Genomic DNA, 18433 nt, shown 5'->3' with positions numbered 1-18433 from the left:
TGTGAATAAAAAGCACTAAATAAGCTCCAAAAACTTATGTTTTTGGACTGGAACTGGTATGCTGAACCCCAACCTTTCATTAAATCAATGCATTCCATTAACTTTCTGATATTAGAATATTCTCAATGATTTTGTGGGGACAAAAAGGAAATAAATTCCAGTCCTTCTGTATTTAAAAACAAAATAGGACTATCTAATCAGTTTTGTTTCTTTAGAGTTGTGTATTTTTCTATTAATTCATAATTAATCTGTTTTTTTTCTCCATGTGATTTCTACAAATTCTGAGTTTTTAATTTGTTATGTGGTTTTCTCTTGCTTCTAAAAAAAAAAAAACAACCCAAAACCTTAAACTATATTAAAAATATAGGTGCCTGCCAGCAAGCTAGTGTTATCACTGGTATCTGCTAAAAGTCTAGAAGATGGATGCAAGCCTCACCTGATTTGTTTCAGTTTCTTGTCCTGACATCATACTTTTGTGTGCTGGTAAAGACTGCTCAGAAGCAGCAAGCCCTCTAACACATGCTTTCACTTGAGTTTAATCATGTGAATACTTCTTTGCAACAGTTGAGCAAAAACATCTTTCTCCTTAAACAGAGGCTGCTTCTCTGATTCCCAGGCAATTTGCAAATTATGTAGCTGCTGAAGATGTCCTGGATTTTTATTAGTCTTGAACACTTTGGTGAAAGGATTTACAGTCATTGCTTGGAAGATGCGGAGGTGTGCAGTGAGCTCTACCTAGGTGTAGTGTGCTGGCTGGGTGGGTAGACCCTGCTAACAAAGCAAAGCTCACACAAGATGGTGGCTTGTGATTGGAGGTATGCCCTGTGAGATGAGGAGTTAAAAAACAAACAAACAAAAACCACACATTATTGTGTCCTTTCTTACCAACTCACAAGCTGATGGTGTTGATGGGGCTGATCCACCTCTGGGTGAGCTGTATCTGTCTTTCGTTCCTGCCTGGAGCCACGTCTGAGCAGCCCGTGAGGCGGCCGCGGCCTCTTCCCGCTCTCCTGCGGGGCTGCTGGTGGCTCCCGAGGCTCCAGGCACTGGAAGTCTTGGCGCTGTCTAAACTTGGAGTGAATGCAGGAGGTGCCGATGCTGGTCGGGGGTAAGTTTCTATGTGTAGAAGCGATCCTTGACCAGTGCCAGGAAGATCTTGAGGTAAAAATGAAGGGCTGGCACCGTGGCAGCTCTGTGAGTTCATTACAGCTCTTGAAGTCCTTGCTGCACCCTGAAACCACCGTGAGCTACGATTTTTTTTTTTAATTTTTTCTTTTTTTTTAAAGCTCAGGCAGAGAATAGCCTGATCAACTCCTTCTATATGCACCAGACCACTTTAGGGAAGAAAAAATAAAAAGTTTCCTCACTTGCGAAGCGCAGCTTGAAAAGGGGGGGGGGGGGGGGGGGGGGAGCAGCCCCCGGGGGCCGCGTGCGCCCTTTCCCGCCCAGAGGCGAGGCGCTCGCGCACCGCACGGGCGGGCTGAGCGGAGGCGGGAAACGGCGCGCGCCACCGTCCCCCCCCCCCGCCTCCCTCCGCCTCCATGTTGGCCCCGCCCGCCTGAGGGGAGCAGGGCGGGCAGGGCCCGCGGCCCTTCCCCGCTCCCCGCCCCGGGGTTTCCCGCTGGAAGACGGTGGCCCGCCTCCTCCTTCGGCTGCCTGCGGGCTTTCGCCGCCTGGGCCCGGCCTACGGGAAGTTCCCGCTCGGGAAGTTTGTAGCCGGCGCCGAGGGGAGGCCGCGGGCGGCCTGCGGAGGTGGGTGCGGGGGGGAACGGGCCGCTCGCTGCTCCCGGCCCGTCGGCCGCTGCGAGTGAGGCGCCCCGGCCTGTCGCTCAGCTGAAAGGCCCCTTGGCCCTGAAGCAGAGCGAGGGAAGCTACCTTGAGAATAGAGCCGCGAAGAGGTGGGCCCCTGCTCGGTGCCTGTTGAGCAAAGGACAGCGCGGGATATTGTTTCTTCTGCCAAAAGTAAATTTTTCTTTCTTTTTCCCCCCCTTCTCAAGGTGCGATGCCGCCAAAGGGTCGCGGCGGAGGCAAGCTGCCAGTTCCTCTCCCAAGAGATATGATCCTGAAAGACACCGAAGGAAAAGTTTGGAGGCTGGGGAGTCAGATCGGCCAGGGAGGATTTGGCTTGATCTATTTAGGTAAATAACCTAAATTTAGGTTAGAAGTGTGACTTGTAAATTTCTTTGTAACTTTCTGGTGTGAATAACACACAGTTAATTTAAAGTTACTGCTGTTTACATGCTGGTGGTCATTTGTGTTGAAATGTGGTTTTCTGAGGCTTGCAGTGCCCTGTTGGGTGTCCATGTTGTTCTGAAGTGTTGCTGATGATACAGCCTGTTCTCCCTGGGCTGTTCATCCCAGTTTAATGGCTCCTAGTATGCTTTTCTGTGGAGTTTGGGTCAGGTAGGCAAGGTGCTGCTGCTGTCAAAGATGACCAAAGAGCGCTGCTGGGCGATGTTCTTCAAAGTAATGATGATGCTTTCTTTAGCCATCGCTTTGTGCTCAGGAGCGCTCTTTGGGTTTCCAGTTATGTGAAATGTTATCTTCTGGCCAAGACTAAATCAAATTTCATCCAAGAAACATAAGAGTAACAATAGTTAGCTGGATGTTTGTGTGAGAGATCTCAGTGATGATCCATGTAGGGCCACTGTGGGAAGCTACAAGCTGCACACAGCTGTGGGAACGCGACCTTGGAGAGGGGAGCTAGGAGGGTTGTTATCTCAGAGAGAGGAACTAGGAGGGTTGTTATTGAGCAGTGTGTTGCTGCTATCTGGGAACTGCTGTTAGCCAGCAGGGCACGTACTTGGCAGGCCTTGCTGCATGCGCTGGCCACGCGTGCATCAACACCTGGTCAGTACTCTGCCACTGAATCTGCTGAGGGGATAAACAGAGGTGGCTCAGAGCAGAGAGGGAGAGAAAGGATGCAGAGCACACTCTACGAGCAACGGGGACGCCCTGAAGGTGCTGCACCTATCTCCCTTCTTTGCTATGACCCCACTGATAGTAATCCTCCTGCTCGGCAGTGTCTCTGGCTTAGTCGGGTTGGGAAGACTCTCATGAAGGGAAAAAATATGCTAGTAACTGTAACTGCTTATGCAAGGCTATAACAGAGCAGTAAATAGTGTTGTGTTTCTAAACATCATATGTTGGGTGAACTTTGTGCATAGGAACCCTACGAACCAGTTACAATGTTGCCTCTGAATTAAAACTTTTCACCAAAGGTGGAAATGCTGTTCTTTATTTGCCCTAGCCTAGATATCCTTCTGTATTTTCTTCAGAAGAAGCTGCTGCATTCCACTCAGTCTCTGTTTTATAAAGAATTGTTCTGAAAGTCACTCTGTAAAGCATTTTGGGTCACTGGAGAGGATATAATGCATGGTACTATTGCTGGCCGCTGTGAAAGAGCAAATCCTGTTTTCAAGGCAGTGTTATGAGTTTGGGTTTGCTGTTTTGTTTTCCATTTGGTGTTTTTTTCACAGTAAACATATACAGGCAAACTAGTCCACAGTGACTGTTAAGGACTAAATTTAGCTTGTATTAAGACAGCAGTAAAGAACTATCTACAAGTAGTTTAGTACATTATCCCTGGAGTAAAAACATGATTATCTTAAGTTAGAGGTATGTTAACTCTCTATTTGGAGTATTCATGCTTAAAGCTTGATGTGCAAGTCACTCCTATACATAAATCGACTTCCTTTTATGCATAAATCAGCTACATCTTTTTTTTTTTTTTTAATCTTTTCTTTTGTGTGTTTCTGCCATGGAAAATAAAGTTTTGATTGTTTCCCACTCTTGGGTTTTTTTTTTTTCGCTTGATCTCTTAATGATGCTTGCTTCACATTGAGTGATTTGTCAGAAAATAATCTGTTAATACACTGTTATGCAGCATGAGCTTTCTACTTACTGTGATTTCCGGATTTTTCTAATGAGGCAAGTTTTCATGAGAACAGGTATCATATGTCATGCACCTTCTCAATTCTTTTGTCATTAGTAAATTTTTTCAAATATGCAGAGCTGTGCTAGATTTGGCGTGGTTTCATGGAGGTGAAGGAGTTGTCCTTCAGTGTAAAACTGTAGCATCAGGCACCTGCTGTAGAGAGAAAGTGTGCGTTTTCTGTAGAAGGGTTAGCATGTTTGCTGGTTTTGTATTTGCAAATGTAAATGTAGTACTTGTGTGCGACGGGTCTCTTGGTAACAGATTTACTGTGATCTTTGTTACGTCTGTCTGGCTATCTCATGGTGCTTGTCTGCTTTCAGCTGTTCAGGAACATTTTATATTGCACGAAGGTCCCTCTTTTTTTCCTCCTCATGTCCATTGTGATTAATCAGAAATAACTGGCGACTGAAGACTCGTATTTTATTTTGTGGTGTGATAGTCCCATATACGGTCAGATGTTGCTTCTCTGATCTGTTCTTCCAGCTCTTAATATGTACCTGTAAACTATGGCAGAGTGGACAATTTTACTTGTGCATCTGGACTGAAGTTGCAGCTAGACTTCAGGTTTGAGTGGAGAAAGTTGAGGGGGACACACAAAAGGAGTAAACTGGCTTTTAGATCAAGAGGAAAGTGCACTTTGTTCCACTGAATGTCTGCAAATTAAGCAAAAAGATTTCAGTAACAACCTAAACGCTACTGCTTCTGCTTTTCTGCAAAGTAAACAGTTGCTGGAAAAACCTGCAGGACACTGAGGCTGTGTATATGTTTGCAAGTAGTTTGGTGGAGAAGTGAGTAAGTAAGCGGCGACAGTTGGTGGCTATGCTCCTACATCTACCCTGTATTTAAGTTGAGAGTTTGTTTTACTTTGGACTAGATTTGGTGTGGTCTGCGGCACTGAATTTCCTCACCCAAGTGCATGGTTTGAGGCTGTTTGAAGGAACTGTTTTGAATTCTTCTGTTGCTGTTAATAGCTGGAGTGCATGTGGTGGATTCCTGCAGAGGAATTTCTGGTTTGCTTTCCTCTGGAGTTTATGTAGTTCACACATACCTGACTGCTCTGAAGACTGAACCATTGGGGATGAGAGGGGTTTCAGCTAAGTGCAATTACAGAGGAATCAAAGGCTAGCACACTTTTAGAATATTCCCATCCTATTCTTTTTCCTTTTTATATATTTGATAGCTTATTTTGACCTTCTTTGAAACATCAGTTGGTTATGCTTGAGAGATGCAGTGTATAGAGCAGATATGAGAAGTTACCGTAAGAAAATAGACCTTAGCATGAGCTGAGAAGTGAAGTTAAGGTTTCTCTGGATATTGCCATTAAAGGATAAAGGAAAGGGAGACAGAAACTTGCAGAAAGCTCCCATGGAGAGAAGGGACTGAGGAAATTGGGAATGCAATGCAGAAAGCATGGTTGTGGTGAGTGTAGCTGTCCAGGTGTAAGTGTTCCTGAATCTCTCAGAATATAGCTCTGCCTTTTTCTGTTGCAGTCTAACCACATGGGACCTTATGAGTGGCGTAGCATGTGGGATTCAGTCAGTTTCATTTCCAGAATGATCCAGATTTGATTAGTTTTCTGCCTGATCAACAGACCACTGAGATGATTTCATATATTGTGGTGTTTGTTGCAGTTTGGCTCCCACTGAATTGAGGTGGAAAGCAGCCAGTGGATTAGCTGAGAATGAGAATACAATCTAGGACAGTTGGTGTTGCTGTTCTGTGTTTTATCATAAGTGACGGGATGGCTGAAGAAATACAGCTGCAACTCCTATGATGATATTTGTGTTTGCCTTCTTTCAGAAGGGGTAGTGAATGTTACATGTAGCACTGAACTGAAGGCTTACTTCCCCTTGTAGCTCATCCTACAATTAAAAGAGGAAACGGGCAAGATGTATCCCCGAACATTGACACTGAAGCTTTCCTGTTTTGCCCACCTCTATCTTTGATACTTGTTTATATTATGTAAAGTACATCATTCATTAGCTTTTTTGAGCTTGATCCTGTAAGAGAGTTCGGCTGTCTTTGAGAGTCAAGAGGAGTGAAGTAGAAGATGAACCTTTGAGAGTAAGATATGGGTGCTTAGTGCTGAGAGGCACTGTGCTGTCCAGACTAAAATAGTGCATATACAGCAAGATGTGAGTGGACCACTAAATTTTCAGTGAGATGCTAACCCAGAAAGAGCTGTAGAGAGAGAGGCAAGACAGGAGAGTGGAGAAAATTCAACTGCCTGCCAGATATGAACAGCACAGCCCTTTTATAAAAGTAAAGGTTAACTTTGCGAGCTATATCTTTTAATAAGTATTTTTACAGTAGTGGTATAAAGATTTTGATGTGTGTTGTTATAGCTTAATTTCCCATTAAGGGTACTCCATACTCCATTAATCTGTAACAATGTTCTTGAAAAATTTTATGGTATCTCTGTGAAATATATTTACAAGGGATGCATTCTGTGGAAGGTTCTGTTCACTAAATCAAGGCTGCTGAAAGCCATTTACTGATCCTGAGCCCTAGGATGCAAATAGACTCTTCAGGTGCAGAGCTTTTAAATGTCTAATTACATACATGAAAGTTACCACTACCTATGAGTTCTGGCCTGCCTCGTGTTTTCCCTGGCTTTCTGATTATTCTTTCTCTTTCCTGTCTGTGCCATCTTGTCTATTTCTTTGACTTGTTCCTTTCCTGGAATTCCCTTTGCATTTTTTATCTTGACCAGAGCAAATCCAGCAGTAGAAGGCTTACAAATACTGATTCCTCCCAATGCTTCTCAACAGGAGAGCTTCCTCTGCTGCCCGAAGCAACAGAAGCTGTCTGGAGATGTTCTCTCAAGCATTGTTTCCTCTCATAGCGAGAGCAATATGGATCATATGTTAGAAGTTTATTTTTGTTACTGGTGATGATTTGCTGTCCAGCATCTCAGACAGAACTGGTTTCCCTTTTATATGGGGGAGCAGAATCAAGAGCAACCAAGGAAGAATGTGACATATTAGTGGTCTCACCACCAGTTTGTAGCCCTGTGGAGAACAGTGGCAGTACATTGGAAAATTAAGCAGGAGTTGAGGAGGGTGCTACTGAGAGCCTTACATTGTCTCATTTATCTTCCTGTTCACAGTCAGTAATTAACACCAGTCTTTATATAAATCATTCTCTAGTCTTCTGCAAGTACTCTATTAATGCACAATTTGGACTAAAAATTTAACTGCAGAAAGGTCACACAATGTTTTGTTAAGATTTCACTATCACAGTGAAATCTGCTACACACAGCATTATCTACTTGTAGGCTTCTTTCTCATGGAAACTGATGAGTTTTGATACGTATGTAAACACATTTGTTAGATGTTGTCTTTTACAATAGAACTTACTACACTGTAAGTGTGTTTTAATTGTATTATGCATGCATATTTTAATGGAACTTTGTCAGTGATAGGAGAAAACAGAGTTTTGAAACTATTTTTTTGTAGCTGGCTTTGCAGCAGGTGTTTATATGCTGCTGTTTGCTATGTTTGCATGTGTTGTTACAGTATGAGAAGCTTGGGAAAGTATGCATTTATAAAGTCATAATCAAATTCTGCCATTCTGCCCTGCTTGGAGATCTGTCACCAGTATAACCAGCACAGTATCCTTTTCTTGTTCTTTTTTTTTTTTTTTTTTTTTTCCCCCCTCATTTTTTCCTGAAGAGGCAAAGCATATCTTCTTGGACAGTAAACTGATTAAATGGGTGAATATTGTCTTTTAATACTAGCAATACAGGGAGCTCTGCTGCTGGTGGAGGTAGGGAAAAGGTGTGGTTGTGGCCTTTGTGCTTTTAAACTTGGACCTTTCTATGCTCTGCTGTTGATGTTCTGAGGCCTGGTGTTCTGGGAATCAGACTGAGGTGTAAAAGAAAGTTTATTTCTATTTTAGAAAAAGTGATTTCCATGGATAATTTGTAGAGCTGTGTGGCAGGGAAGAGAAGTGCTGACGGAAGTGCATTCTGTCATTGTCATGATGTTCGTTCCTTGGTTTGCACTAGGAAGCTGGCTTTAGCAATTGCTTCTAGAGAAACAAAGCACTCCAACAGTTGCTTAAATTAACTTCACTGAAAATACTTACTATAGTGCAGCAAACTATTAAAATTAATTAATTAAATCTAAAATGCAGTAAAAATTATACTGAAAGATACATATTCAGCATGACTTTTATAAACTTGATGAAAAGAACAATATTAATAGCAAACTCCTGTAATTAATAGCACTAGCAGGTAACTATCTGCTTAAGAATGGATTTTTTGTAACCTTCAGTTGTTAAAATGCATTTCAAAGGTCTCAACGTACCTGTAGGTGTGAACCTTAGTGTGAAAATAAATTCCTTTGCAGACAAACACCACTTCAGGAAAGAGACTCTTTATCTAGTCACTAATTTTAAACTGTATAAATATAGATATAGCAAGCAGATTATCTAATTTTTCACCCTGTCTGTAGGAAAACTAAATAATAAATGTAGCCTGATTTTGCTACTCGGTGGGTACTTACGGCTGACCACCCTGCACCATCTATTAAAAAGGAAATATTCCTTACCTCAACTAGTTCTTACTGATGACTGCTTCGTCTTGAATCTTCCTTTTTTTTTTTGTCTTTTGTAGGCTAGAAGTCTTAACTTCAAAAGCATAACTGATTTTTACACAGTAATCTAAAGCTTATTACAAAGTCTACAGAGATCATTACTATTGCTCTTCAGTGTTTTGCATTGGTTTTGGTGTTTTCCCATACGTTTGGGAGCTGTTGTCATGCTTATCATTTGTCCACCTTGCAAAAGTTCTGGTCAGGGACTGAGACCCTAGCATGCTGAGAAAAACTAGAAAGTCAAGAGCAGATTTTCTTTCCCCCCGCCCCGCCCCAGGGAGGGGATGTATTTCTGAGCAGTGTCATATGGAACAGGAAGAGCTTTGGATGAAAGATAGGGCACCTGTTGCTTTATGGAGGGCACTTCTTTCAGCTGTCTTTGGCACCTGTACCCTGCTGAAACTGGCATAGTATCTTCTCAGTGGGCACTACGTCAAACTAGCAGATGGGCTGGAGCAGAATCTTGCCAGAAAACAGTTTGTGCATCAAGTTTTAAATATTAGAGGCCTGGACTCCCACCTGAGAGTGCTGTAAGAGCAGACCATGCATAGCTCTTCTGCCTGGGGTTAAAGGATGTGTCATACCTATTCCAGCTTAGAGTAATTAACTTTGAAAGTCAAACAGTGGCTTCCATTGCTATGGAATACAAAACTTTGCCTCTAGTGAATCAAGATTAAGGTTTTATAGAAAGATGAGTAAGAAATGTAGTGAAATTTCCTACCAGTACTGAATATTCTTAACTTGGAGGCATTTGCAGTTATCTGCAAAACAGTTCAGCAGTTGAGCACAATTTTCTACCAAAACCAGTTTAGTTAGGTCTTGTGGAAGACAGTTTCACAAGCATAGTACAGAGGGTGATGCATATGTAATTTGTATAATAAAACTCTATGTTCATAAAGCTACGTAGAAGAGATTCTAGAAAAAAAACCTGTTCATAAACACCACTCAAAAAAGAGTCTGTCCAGGAATCCACGATGTATCTTTAAAGTAGCAATATGAACAGAGAAGCAGGTCTTCCTTAGGCTACATTAGAAATGGACTGCAAACACCCTTCATACACACTGAATGTTTGAGTTGGGAAATACTGGCTATTGCAGAGGCAGGAGGGGGAAAGCGATGTGCTTTGTTCACCTTTAAATGTTTGCCTATGTACCTCCATATACAGGAAATATTTGAGGTTGTGTGTTAAATAGCAGATGTTACTTTTAATTTGTTTGTGTACGCTTTGGTTTTAGTCGCTATATTCCTGCAACTTGGGTTGTTTTTTTATTGTTGGATGCTTTGAGCAACACTCCCCCTAGTTTGTTAGCCATTGAATTTAGCAGCTCTTGGCTTGACTTAAATGGGGTCAAAAGTTTTCCAGCTTTTTTTTTACAGGTAGCCTGTAAATTTAAAGTGTGGTGTTTTTGAGGTTAGTGTTTATTTCCGCAAGAAACTAAGCTGACAATATAACTCTTCAGGATTAGTTAACCAATGAAACAAAATAAAAATAAAATACCAGCAACTCAAGAACTTCTGAAAATAATTTTATTCATGTTTCCCAAACAAATATATCCTCAAAATATCCAGCAGTGGCGAAGACACCAGTTGCGGACAGGAACAGGGATGTTTTTTCAAACTGCCAAATCAATGCTGTTTTCTTTTCCACTGTGTAAACTTTGTCAACAAAGCTGGTTCTGAGAGAGCCATTGAAAATATTTCACCATATTCCAAATGTGACTGCCACAAATTAACTGCTAAAACTACAACAAGCACGTTTGAACTGGCAAATAGAATTGGCACATTTCTTTGTCAGACTGCATACAATTGTGCCGTGGTTGTAGGAAGTTGCAGTTCATCCAGAAACACCCTTTTGTTCCCATGTCTTATGAATGTTTAGAAAGCTATATTAATTAAGGTTATGGCACTCAGCAACGAAATGGATGAAATTCACTATTAAAGTGGATAAGACCATGACTGCTGTGCCTGGGTGAAACTAGGGAATTCTGGACATGGGTTAATTTGAGGTAAGTTATTTGCTGTGTTCTGTAGGTGCAACAGTTGGAAATTATGGCAAAGAATGTGAATCTTACCGCACTGCTGTCTTTCAGAGTGCGTTTTAAACTTGTATACTTTTCACTGGCATGCTAGCTGTGATTGTGGGATGAAGGGGAGGAAGGGAAAATAGATCTGTATTCCTTGCTCTTTGCAAATGTTTTGTGATTCTTGTCTTGGCATTAGACAGAACCACCACAGTGCCCTACACAGCTTCATCTTGCGCCAGTGTTCCCAGTTAACAATTATGCAGACAATTGGTTTTGATTGTGTGCATACATCAACACCCCTCCCTCTAAATGTAAGGAGAGTGTGTGTTTTTAGTTGATAAAAGCAACATAAACTGTAAACTGGGAACTCTCACACTTGTTATGTTATTTTAAGATATCCTTTGCAAACATAATCTTGACATATAGTGCTCCTGGTACTCTGTGTGTACTTAGACGCCATCAGAGACCTCCTGCCTATCGGCATTCCTCTCCTGCAGGGTCTCTACTTACTGTCCTGCAGTCTAGCATTTAACTGATTGTAATATTATAAATAGCCATGTGCTACCACACAGAACGAGGCTAGCACATGGCTAATTACGAGTATAGAGTAATTAACTATGAGCTAAACTCGCAGGAGAGTATGTGGTGGTGGTCTATGAGGTATGTAATCAGACTGTTTGTTAAACCTTGGGAGCCTTTCCAGTCTGTTAAGTGACTATACATAGTAATGAGACAATTTTAAAAAAAAACATTTATGTTTATTTATGGACAAAAAATAGTCTTTTTCCTGAGCTGTGGCTAAAGTATTGCTGCCTGATATATGAATGGTTAATTACAATGATATAACAAAATGTACGCCTGCAACTTTTGCTTATCTGTATGCATGAGATTGTCTAAGCATCTGCTATGTAAGAAGTTTCGAGTGAAACATTGTGAATGTTAGACCTTGTTTCATGTATGTGCAGTAAAAACAATAATACCATTTCTCCTTTTGTAGATTTGAATGTCATATTACTCATTTTGTGGAGCAGCTGTTCTTGTGTCTTGTTGAGCTTTGTCTGAATTGTCTCCCTTTTCACATTGTAACAATTGCCAGTTAGTTTTGGTTTTATTTTTCTTCAGGATGTTCTTTCAGTGTGACTCCAGAAAGCGTCCGCACTGGCATAGTGTAAGAACCACAGGGGTTAGGCCCTTTTGCTGGGCTACCTCCTGTTAATTGCTCTTCTTCATTACCCTGACAGCTGTTACTGTCTGTTCCAGATTACCATGAATGAGGCCTCTCTTTATAAAGTGTCAAGATGTCTACAGGGAAGTTAGATCAGACTCTTTCAAATACATTTAAATTTAATACATCTCTATACCCATCAAATCTCTGTTATGTAACTTGGTATTAAAATACAGTTTCTTATACACAGATTAATTTGTGTCAGTAAGGGAGCACATCTAAGTCTGTTTGGATAATGTGATGTTGTTGAATGCAATGAAAACACATGGGATGTGTTCCTTTTAAACTAATGTTTTCAGCTATTAATACATAGTCTACATGTGGCAGAGAAAGACAAATACTTAAGCACCTGTGCCTTAATTTCCAGTTCAGTATAAGAACAAAGTTCACCAAAATTTCCTTCCTGGTTGTGTGATAGTTTTAAATTGTATTCTGAATGTGACTGCTACTCATCTGAGTCTATGAATAGTTCACACCTTCCAGAGCCACTGTTTCAGGATATGTTCATTGTATCTTACTGTGTTATTAGCACAGAAACATTCTGATGGGGAAGTGTCAAGCAGAAGACAGTGGTGACTGTGCAGGTGTTTGGGGTGTGTATTCTGCCAGATTCAATCTAGGTGCTGAGTAGAATTGAAGGAAGAGAGCAGCTGAAGGAGTCTGTTCATTGTAAAAATATTTTTGTGCCCTCACCATCAAAAAATGGTTTGATTAGATCCAAGTTTACTTGATTTTTATTATGCGGTTAAAAGTAGTCTATTTTTGTGTGAGCTGACAGTTGAAGTGTTTCACACCTGGACTGTTGTTGGTATTTGATCATTATAAGAAGTTTAAAAGGGACACTTATTTCTTAGGAACTGTATTCTTTTTAGGTTTTTTTTCAGTGATGATTCTAAAAGGTGATTTAGTCTCATTAAATTTTAATCCCAGTGTAGCTCTGTGTAGCTTCAGTAGTATCAGAGAGAACTGATAGTTCTCTCAGGGTCAGAAGAAAATAGGATTGCATTGTCTGTGCAGAGAGGTTCTGTCTCCTGGGCTGTAATTGGAACATGTGGTCAATTATTGTTTTGAAATTTCTGCTTGCACTAAGAGGCACAATCCCTCATGTCCCCTTTAGGCAGGTGGTGGCTGTGCTATCCCTAACTTAGGCCAGTGTCTAAATAATGTCAGAATAAAAATCAAGAGGGCCAAATTAATTTGTCGTGGAGGAAAGCGGACAATCCTGTCTAGAGGCGTAATGTAGGTCATAACTTTTAAGTGGTGTCTTTCTCAGGACAGTGGATTGACAGCAACCAAATACAGAGGTTAGCCAATTGACTGGAATGACTTAAATGTGGTCTGTTATAATGGAATACCTCATTGTGGTGCAAACGTGTGGTAGGCATATCCTGCTTACTCCTTAACCAGCATCGATAGAGAGTGTTCAGAAAATGTGGGTTAAAATTACTTCTGTACTTGTTGATTAAAACTTTTGTGTGTGTTGTTGCTGTTTTGTTCTTCTTTGAACTTGGCAAAACTCTGATCTTCAAAGGCAGGGTTTCAGACAAAATATTGGGTATCTTTGTCTATTTTTTGGTCATCTTATGCAATGTTATCTTGGTCTTTGTTTGCAATTATATTTTATTTCATACAGCTTGATCTCAATCTCGTTCTTATTTTGCAGCTTCACCTCAAACTCATGTTCCTGTGGAAGATGATGCAGTACATGTAATTAAAGTGGTAATGTGTAGATCTCATGTCTAAATTAACTTGCATGCAGTTCTTTCTCTTAATTATCTGTCCTTATTTTCAGCATTGCATCTGTATTGCATGCTTGCGGCTTTTGGTTTTTTCCCTATTTTTTTTTTAATATCTTGATATACTTTCCCTGCTTGGGGATATATTTGGCATTTCCATGACACATAGTATTTCCTTGATTTGATTCAATCCTTTCCTTAATTGCTGCCCTCGACAGGTTAGTAAGGAAAATCAGATGATGAACTTAAACACACCTGACCTGCAGTATTTCTGAAAACAGTATTACAAGTGATTCCTGAAATAATCTGTGTTGTTTGTGAAAATGTATTGCCAAACAACTTTTCTTTTTAGCTACTTATTAAAATTAAATTTAAATGACATGGTATATGGGAGGTGGGGGAAAAAAAAAGGACTTTGAATTTCTCATGCACTTCTTTGAATTTCTCGTGCACTTCTTTTTAGAAACTGTTGTCTTTCTAATGCATTTTATGATACTGAGTTTATTTCTCTATAGGAATATCTTGAAAATGGCCCGTTATTTTCTGAACTGAAATTTTACCAGAGGGCTGCAAAACAGGAGCATAGTAAGTAATATATCAATTCTGATTCAGGTAGATTTAAGTACATGTTTGAGTTTAACTACTTCTGATAAGAACTGTTGCTTTAGAGCTTGTTAGCCAACTCATTTCATATACTCTGAACTAATTCTAGTTGATGCTGTAATAATTTTAGATTGCTATAGATTTCTTTATTTGGATATCTGTCTTGTCCTTTCTGATCAGAAAGGAGGACAGAAGCGTGCCCAACTTATTATGTGCACACTTCAGAGTGCACAACAATGAATGGATGGGCCAGGTAGTATGTGAACTAATTGGTGACCATATTTCTGCTAGTAACTGTTTCTGTGTAGAGTTAAACGTGTGTGTAATCATCGCAGGGTTTAGTAGTAATCATAGCACTTAATTCTGCAGACACTTAAGCATGGATGTGATTTATTCATGGGAACTGTCCTAAAGACTGTAGATGACTTAGCTGGTAGACATAAGCACTTGTGATGACTTGAAGCATTCTGTATTAAATAAAGTAGAGCTTCTAAAGAAACTGTTTCTTCAGCTATCAATAATTGCTTGTCTGCCTTCTAAGGGAACAAGGTGCCACAATGCTAGAACGAAAAACTGCTGCTTGTTTTGGAGAACGTAGAGAAATTCACACAGTTATGGTCTGAGTTGTTTGCTACACAAACTGCCGAATAAGTCCTCTTTGATTCCTTGTTTCATTCAAAATCTTGGCTTGATAGCTAAAACAAAAGGAAAAAAAAACTACACCAAACCTGAAATTCCCTAGCTACCTTTAACGCAATGTTAATCTCTTTATTATTATTACAGTAAGAAAATGGATGGATCTCAAAAAAATAAGATGTTTAGGAATTCCAGTGTTTTGGGGATCAGGCTTGACTGAGTACAAGGGAAAAAGGTAATAAGATGAATTGTAATTAAGCCTCAAATTGAGTGAAGATCCATTTTCACCAAAATGGAGATACATTCTTTCAATCAGACCCAAGCTTGCAGTCTTGCCCTAAAGGATTCCTCCTTTGTATATATTTCCTGGTAGCTATAGATTCATGGTCATGGAGAGACTGGGGGAAGATCTTCAAAGAATCTTTAAAGATTGCGGAAGCAGATTTAAGAAGGAGACTGTTCTGCAGCTTGGGGCACGATTGGTATGTACACAGAGGAATAGAGGAATTTGTTACGTCTCAAACTTGCTGAATTAAACTACAAAACGATCTTTCTAATATACTTGTTAGGCAGCTATTGAGTTTAGATTTAACTGTGTAAATGCTATGTATTTTCTTATATTTAATATTTTTTTTTTTAAATAAAATTAGTATTAAGTTGAAAATCAAGACCCTCTGCAGACTGGAAGTTTGTGGGCTCAAACCAGAATTTTTTTTTCTAATAGACTAAAGCATACACTTCAAGATGTATGTCTAGACTGAGACATGTAAACCTATTCTCATATGCTTTAACATGTATTGATTTTTTTTTTTTTTTTCCCAGTGTCTGAAGGGTATTGTATTAGACATCCATATTTGTCAAAGTTCACCATTGCATGCCTGAATGCAAAATTTGCAGTGTGTTTGCTGACCACATTATTTGTACATGCCAGGATTAGGCTAGTCTGCAAATACCAATTTTGTTTTCAAATGTGTGTAGACTGGCACATGCTAACAGAAGATTTTATATGTGCTCCTTTGGAATATCATTTGTGTTGTGAAAGACTGCTTTTACTGAATGAGGTGCACAGCAAATGCAGTAGAGGCAATGGTCATAAGTTGCAAGAATAACAACTCCCACTGAATATAAAGGAAACATTTTCACAGAAAGAATGTCTTAGCACTGGAACATGCTTCCCAGAGGTTGTGAAACATCCGTCCTTGGGGACTTTTAAAACTTGTACTATTCTTGTACAACCTGATCTAACTTACATTACTCCTGCTTGAAGTAGGGAGTTTAGACTGGATACCTCCAAAGTTTCCTTTTAGCCTAAATAATAATAGCAAAAAAGTGAAGGGCTTTCGTAGTCATATAACTGACAAACTTGTGTTACAAGTTATACTCTCCAAAAGCCAGGATTAGATTGTCTGACTGTCCTTTATATGAGTTGCAAACATGTTTTTTAATTATTAGAGCTATTGTACCTCAGTAAGGTGCTGAAGAAGGGTCATGATTGTGGGGTGGTGACATGAAATGCAGGTCATGTAATAATTGGCAAGATCAAATATATTATAAACCTTCAGGGCTGACTGAATGTTATTTTTAAGAGATTGTTCTCAACAGTTCCTCGAGTGTTTTAAGTACTAGTTTCACTCTTGCTTTGTGACCTTAGAAGCTGGTACTCATCAGTAGTTACCCAGGGATACCTCATGGCAAAGTATGGCTTGGCTGTGATTTGCCATCAGCTATGTGTGTGGTGGGAACAGACCCTGTGGACAGAGTGGGAAATTCTGGTGCTCTAACTCAAAACCAAATTTGTCAGCTCATTCTGTGTAGCCTTTGATTTCACTGTATAAGTGAGAAAAGTTTGGTGTGCTACGGTTAGGGCCAGAGTGGAGATGATGATGTTTTGTTTTCTGTTCCAAATCCTTTCCTAGTTGGATACTTTGGAATATATACATGAAAACGAGTATGTTCATGGTGACATTAAAGCAGCAAATCTACTTTTGGGCTACACCAATCCACACGAGGTAAGCATGTTTACTTATCTACACTGTTACTCTAATGTGTTTAAGACTGTTTAATAGTTTTATGTATATTCTGCGTTAACAATTCACATATTGAAGCTTATGCACGAATATTCACATCCTCTCATGACGAAACTGAGAGTGGCTCTGTGGAGCTTAAGATTTGAGAAAAAGCAGGACAAAACTCTTCCCTTTGTGCGGTGCTGACTGAGGTACAGGTATGCATGGGTAAACTAATCAAGAGATTAAGTTAGAGAACCTAATTGCTGTTCTAGGTTATGCCAGTTTAAGTGTATCAGTAGAGTTTAAGCATGTGGCCCATTGTATTTTCATTCTTGGGAAGTTCTAGCTTTCTACTATTGTTGTGAATTGTGTTTCCATGCCACTAACTCTTATGTCCTGCTCGTTGTAGTAGATGTAGCAGGTGAGTAGGATTATGGTTGCTGCTCTCTAATACTCTAAAGCCTAAAGTTAGCCTTGAAATTAAAGTGTTTCAGTGAAATGTTTTGAAATGAATCTTTTGATCCCGTCTTACACCCTGTGCTCTTGCAATGTCTTTTTACTTCAGTTAATAAAATCTAAGTATGCTTTTTTCTTGGAAAAAAAAAATCTCTAACTTCACTTAACTATAAGCAATACTTCTTTTCTTTTTTTTTGTTTTTATGCTGCAATTATGAAGAAACAAATCTTACAAAATAGCTCACTGCCATTGGAGGTTGAACCATTGAACTGTATCTACTTTTTTACAAGTTTAAAGTTAAATAGTTGAGTCAAATTTAACTTTTTAGCTTTCTAAAACATGTTGTTTTAAACAGCCGTTATAGTTTTTAAACTACCATGGCTTTAGACAGTGGTAGTAGCCAGTACATAATCTCAGTTTATGCTGTTTACCAGCCTGCTGAATCTGAAGGAGGAGGCTATTTAAAGGCAAAATGATCTGCCACCCAAATCCATTAAGATAACTCAAAGGACTTTTTTGTCTTGGCTATTTTGTATTTTTGACAGCAAGATATGCTGTTGTTTTTCACATTGAAATAATTTTGAAGTGTCGATTTACAGTAATCACAAAGTTTTAAGATATGTAGCTGATTTTGATCAGCTGCTTTTGGATTAGTCAGATTGTGGGGTAATTTTCTGATTTTTCTCTCATGTTGTCTGCATGAAGATTGTGCTATAATAGTATTTTGTTTTCATGAGTAGTAAATTAATTGACAGATAAAATAATAAGGGAATTTTGAGTTACTGGACAGAGGTTTTAGGTGGAAATAGAACTTGTTATGTTAAATGCTTATTAAATAAAAGAAATAAATAGATATTCCAATTTAAGTAGCTCCTAGCTGAACAGTACAAGCTGTATGCTACTGCTGAGGTTTTGTGTAGAATTCTGTTTCAGTAAAATTTCTTTTCCACTGAAAAAATTCTATAAAACTTTTTTAAAAGTTCACATTCTAATTCAGAAGAGCTAACAGGAGAGAACTTTAGAATTTATATGCATTTGTAAGATATGAATTAAACTTTCAGTTCTGTATGCTTAAGAAAACTTAGAGCTGTTCAGAGATTATTCAGATAAACTTACCCATCATGGGCTACAGAATTTCTGCAATTGGCCACAGGTCTACTGGTTTCACTGAAGCCATGATACCATATACCACTATGCCCTACCAGTCT

At 39.5% G+C, this 18433-nt stretch overlaps 1 protein-coding gene across 5 annotated transcripts in view; it reads left to right on the top strand.

Moving 5' to 3' along the window:
* Positions 1-1590: 1590 nt before the first annotated feature.
* VRK2 (VRK serine/threonine kinase 2) overlaps positions 1591-18433 on the top strand; it is a 46016-nt gene continuing 29173 nt past the window's right edge. For 2 of the 5 annotated variants that reach the window (XM_086744070.1, XM_086744069.1), the window contains exons 1-7: positions 1591-1752; positions 1998-2138; positions 13448-13503; positions 14036-14105; positions 14907-14994; positions 15133-15241; positions 16676-16768. In XM_086744070.1, coding sequence (XP_086600196.1) covers positions 2003-2138; positions 13448-13503; positions 14036-14105; positions 14907-14994; positions 15133-15241; positions 16676-16768 — 552 coding nt within the window. In that variant the 5' untranslated portion in view covers positions 1591-1752; positions 1998-2002. The other 3 variants (XM_086744068.1, XM_086744066.1, XM_086744067.1) reach the window with 2 other exon arrangements.

Source organism: Chlamydotis macqueenii, chromosome 3 (assembly GCF_036417535.1).
Source record: "Chlamydotis macqueenii isolate bChlMac1 chromosome 3, bChlMac1.mat, whole genome shotgun sequence".
Lineage (NCBI taxonomy): Eukaryota > Metazoa > Chordata > Aves > Otidiformes > Otididae > Chlamydotis > Chlamydotis macqueenii.
This window is presented reverse-complemented; position numbering and strand designations above follow the sequence as displayed.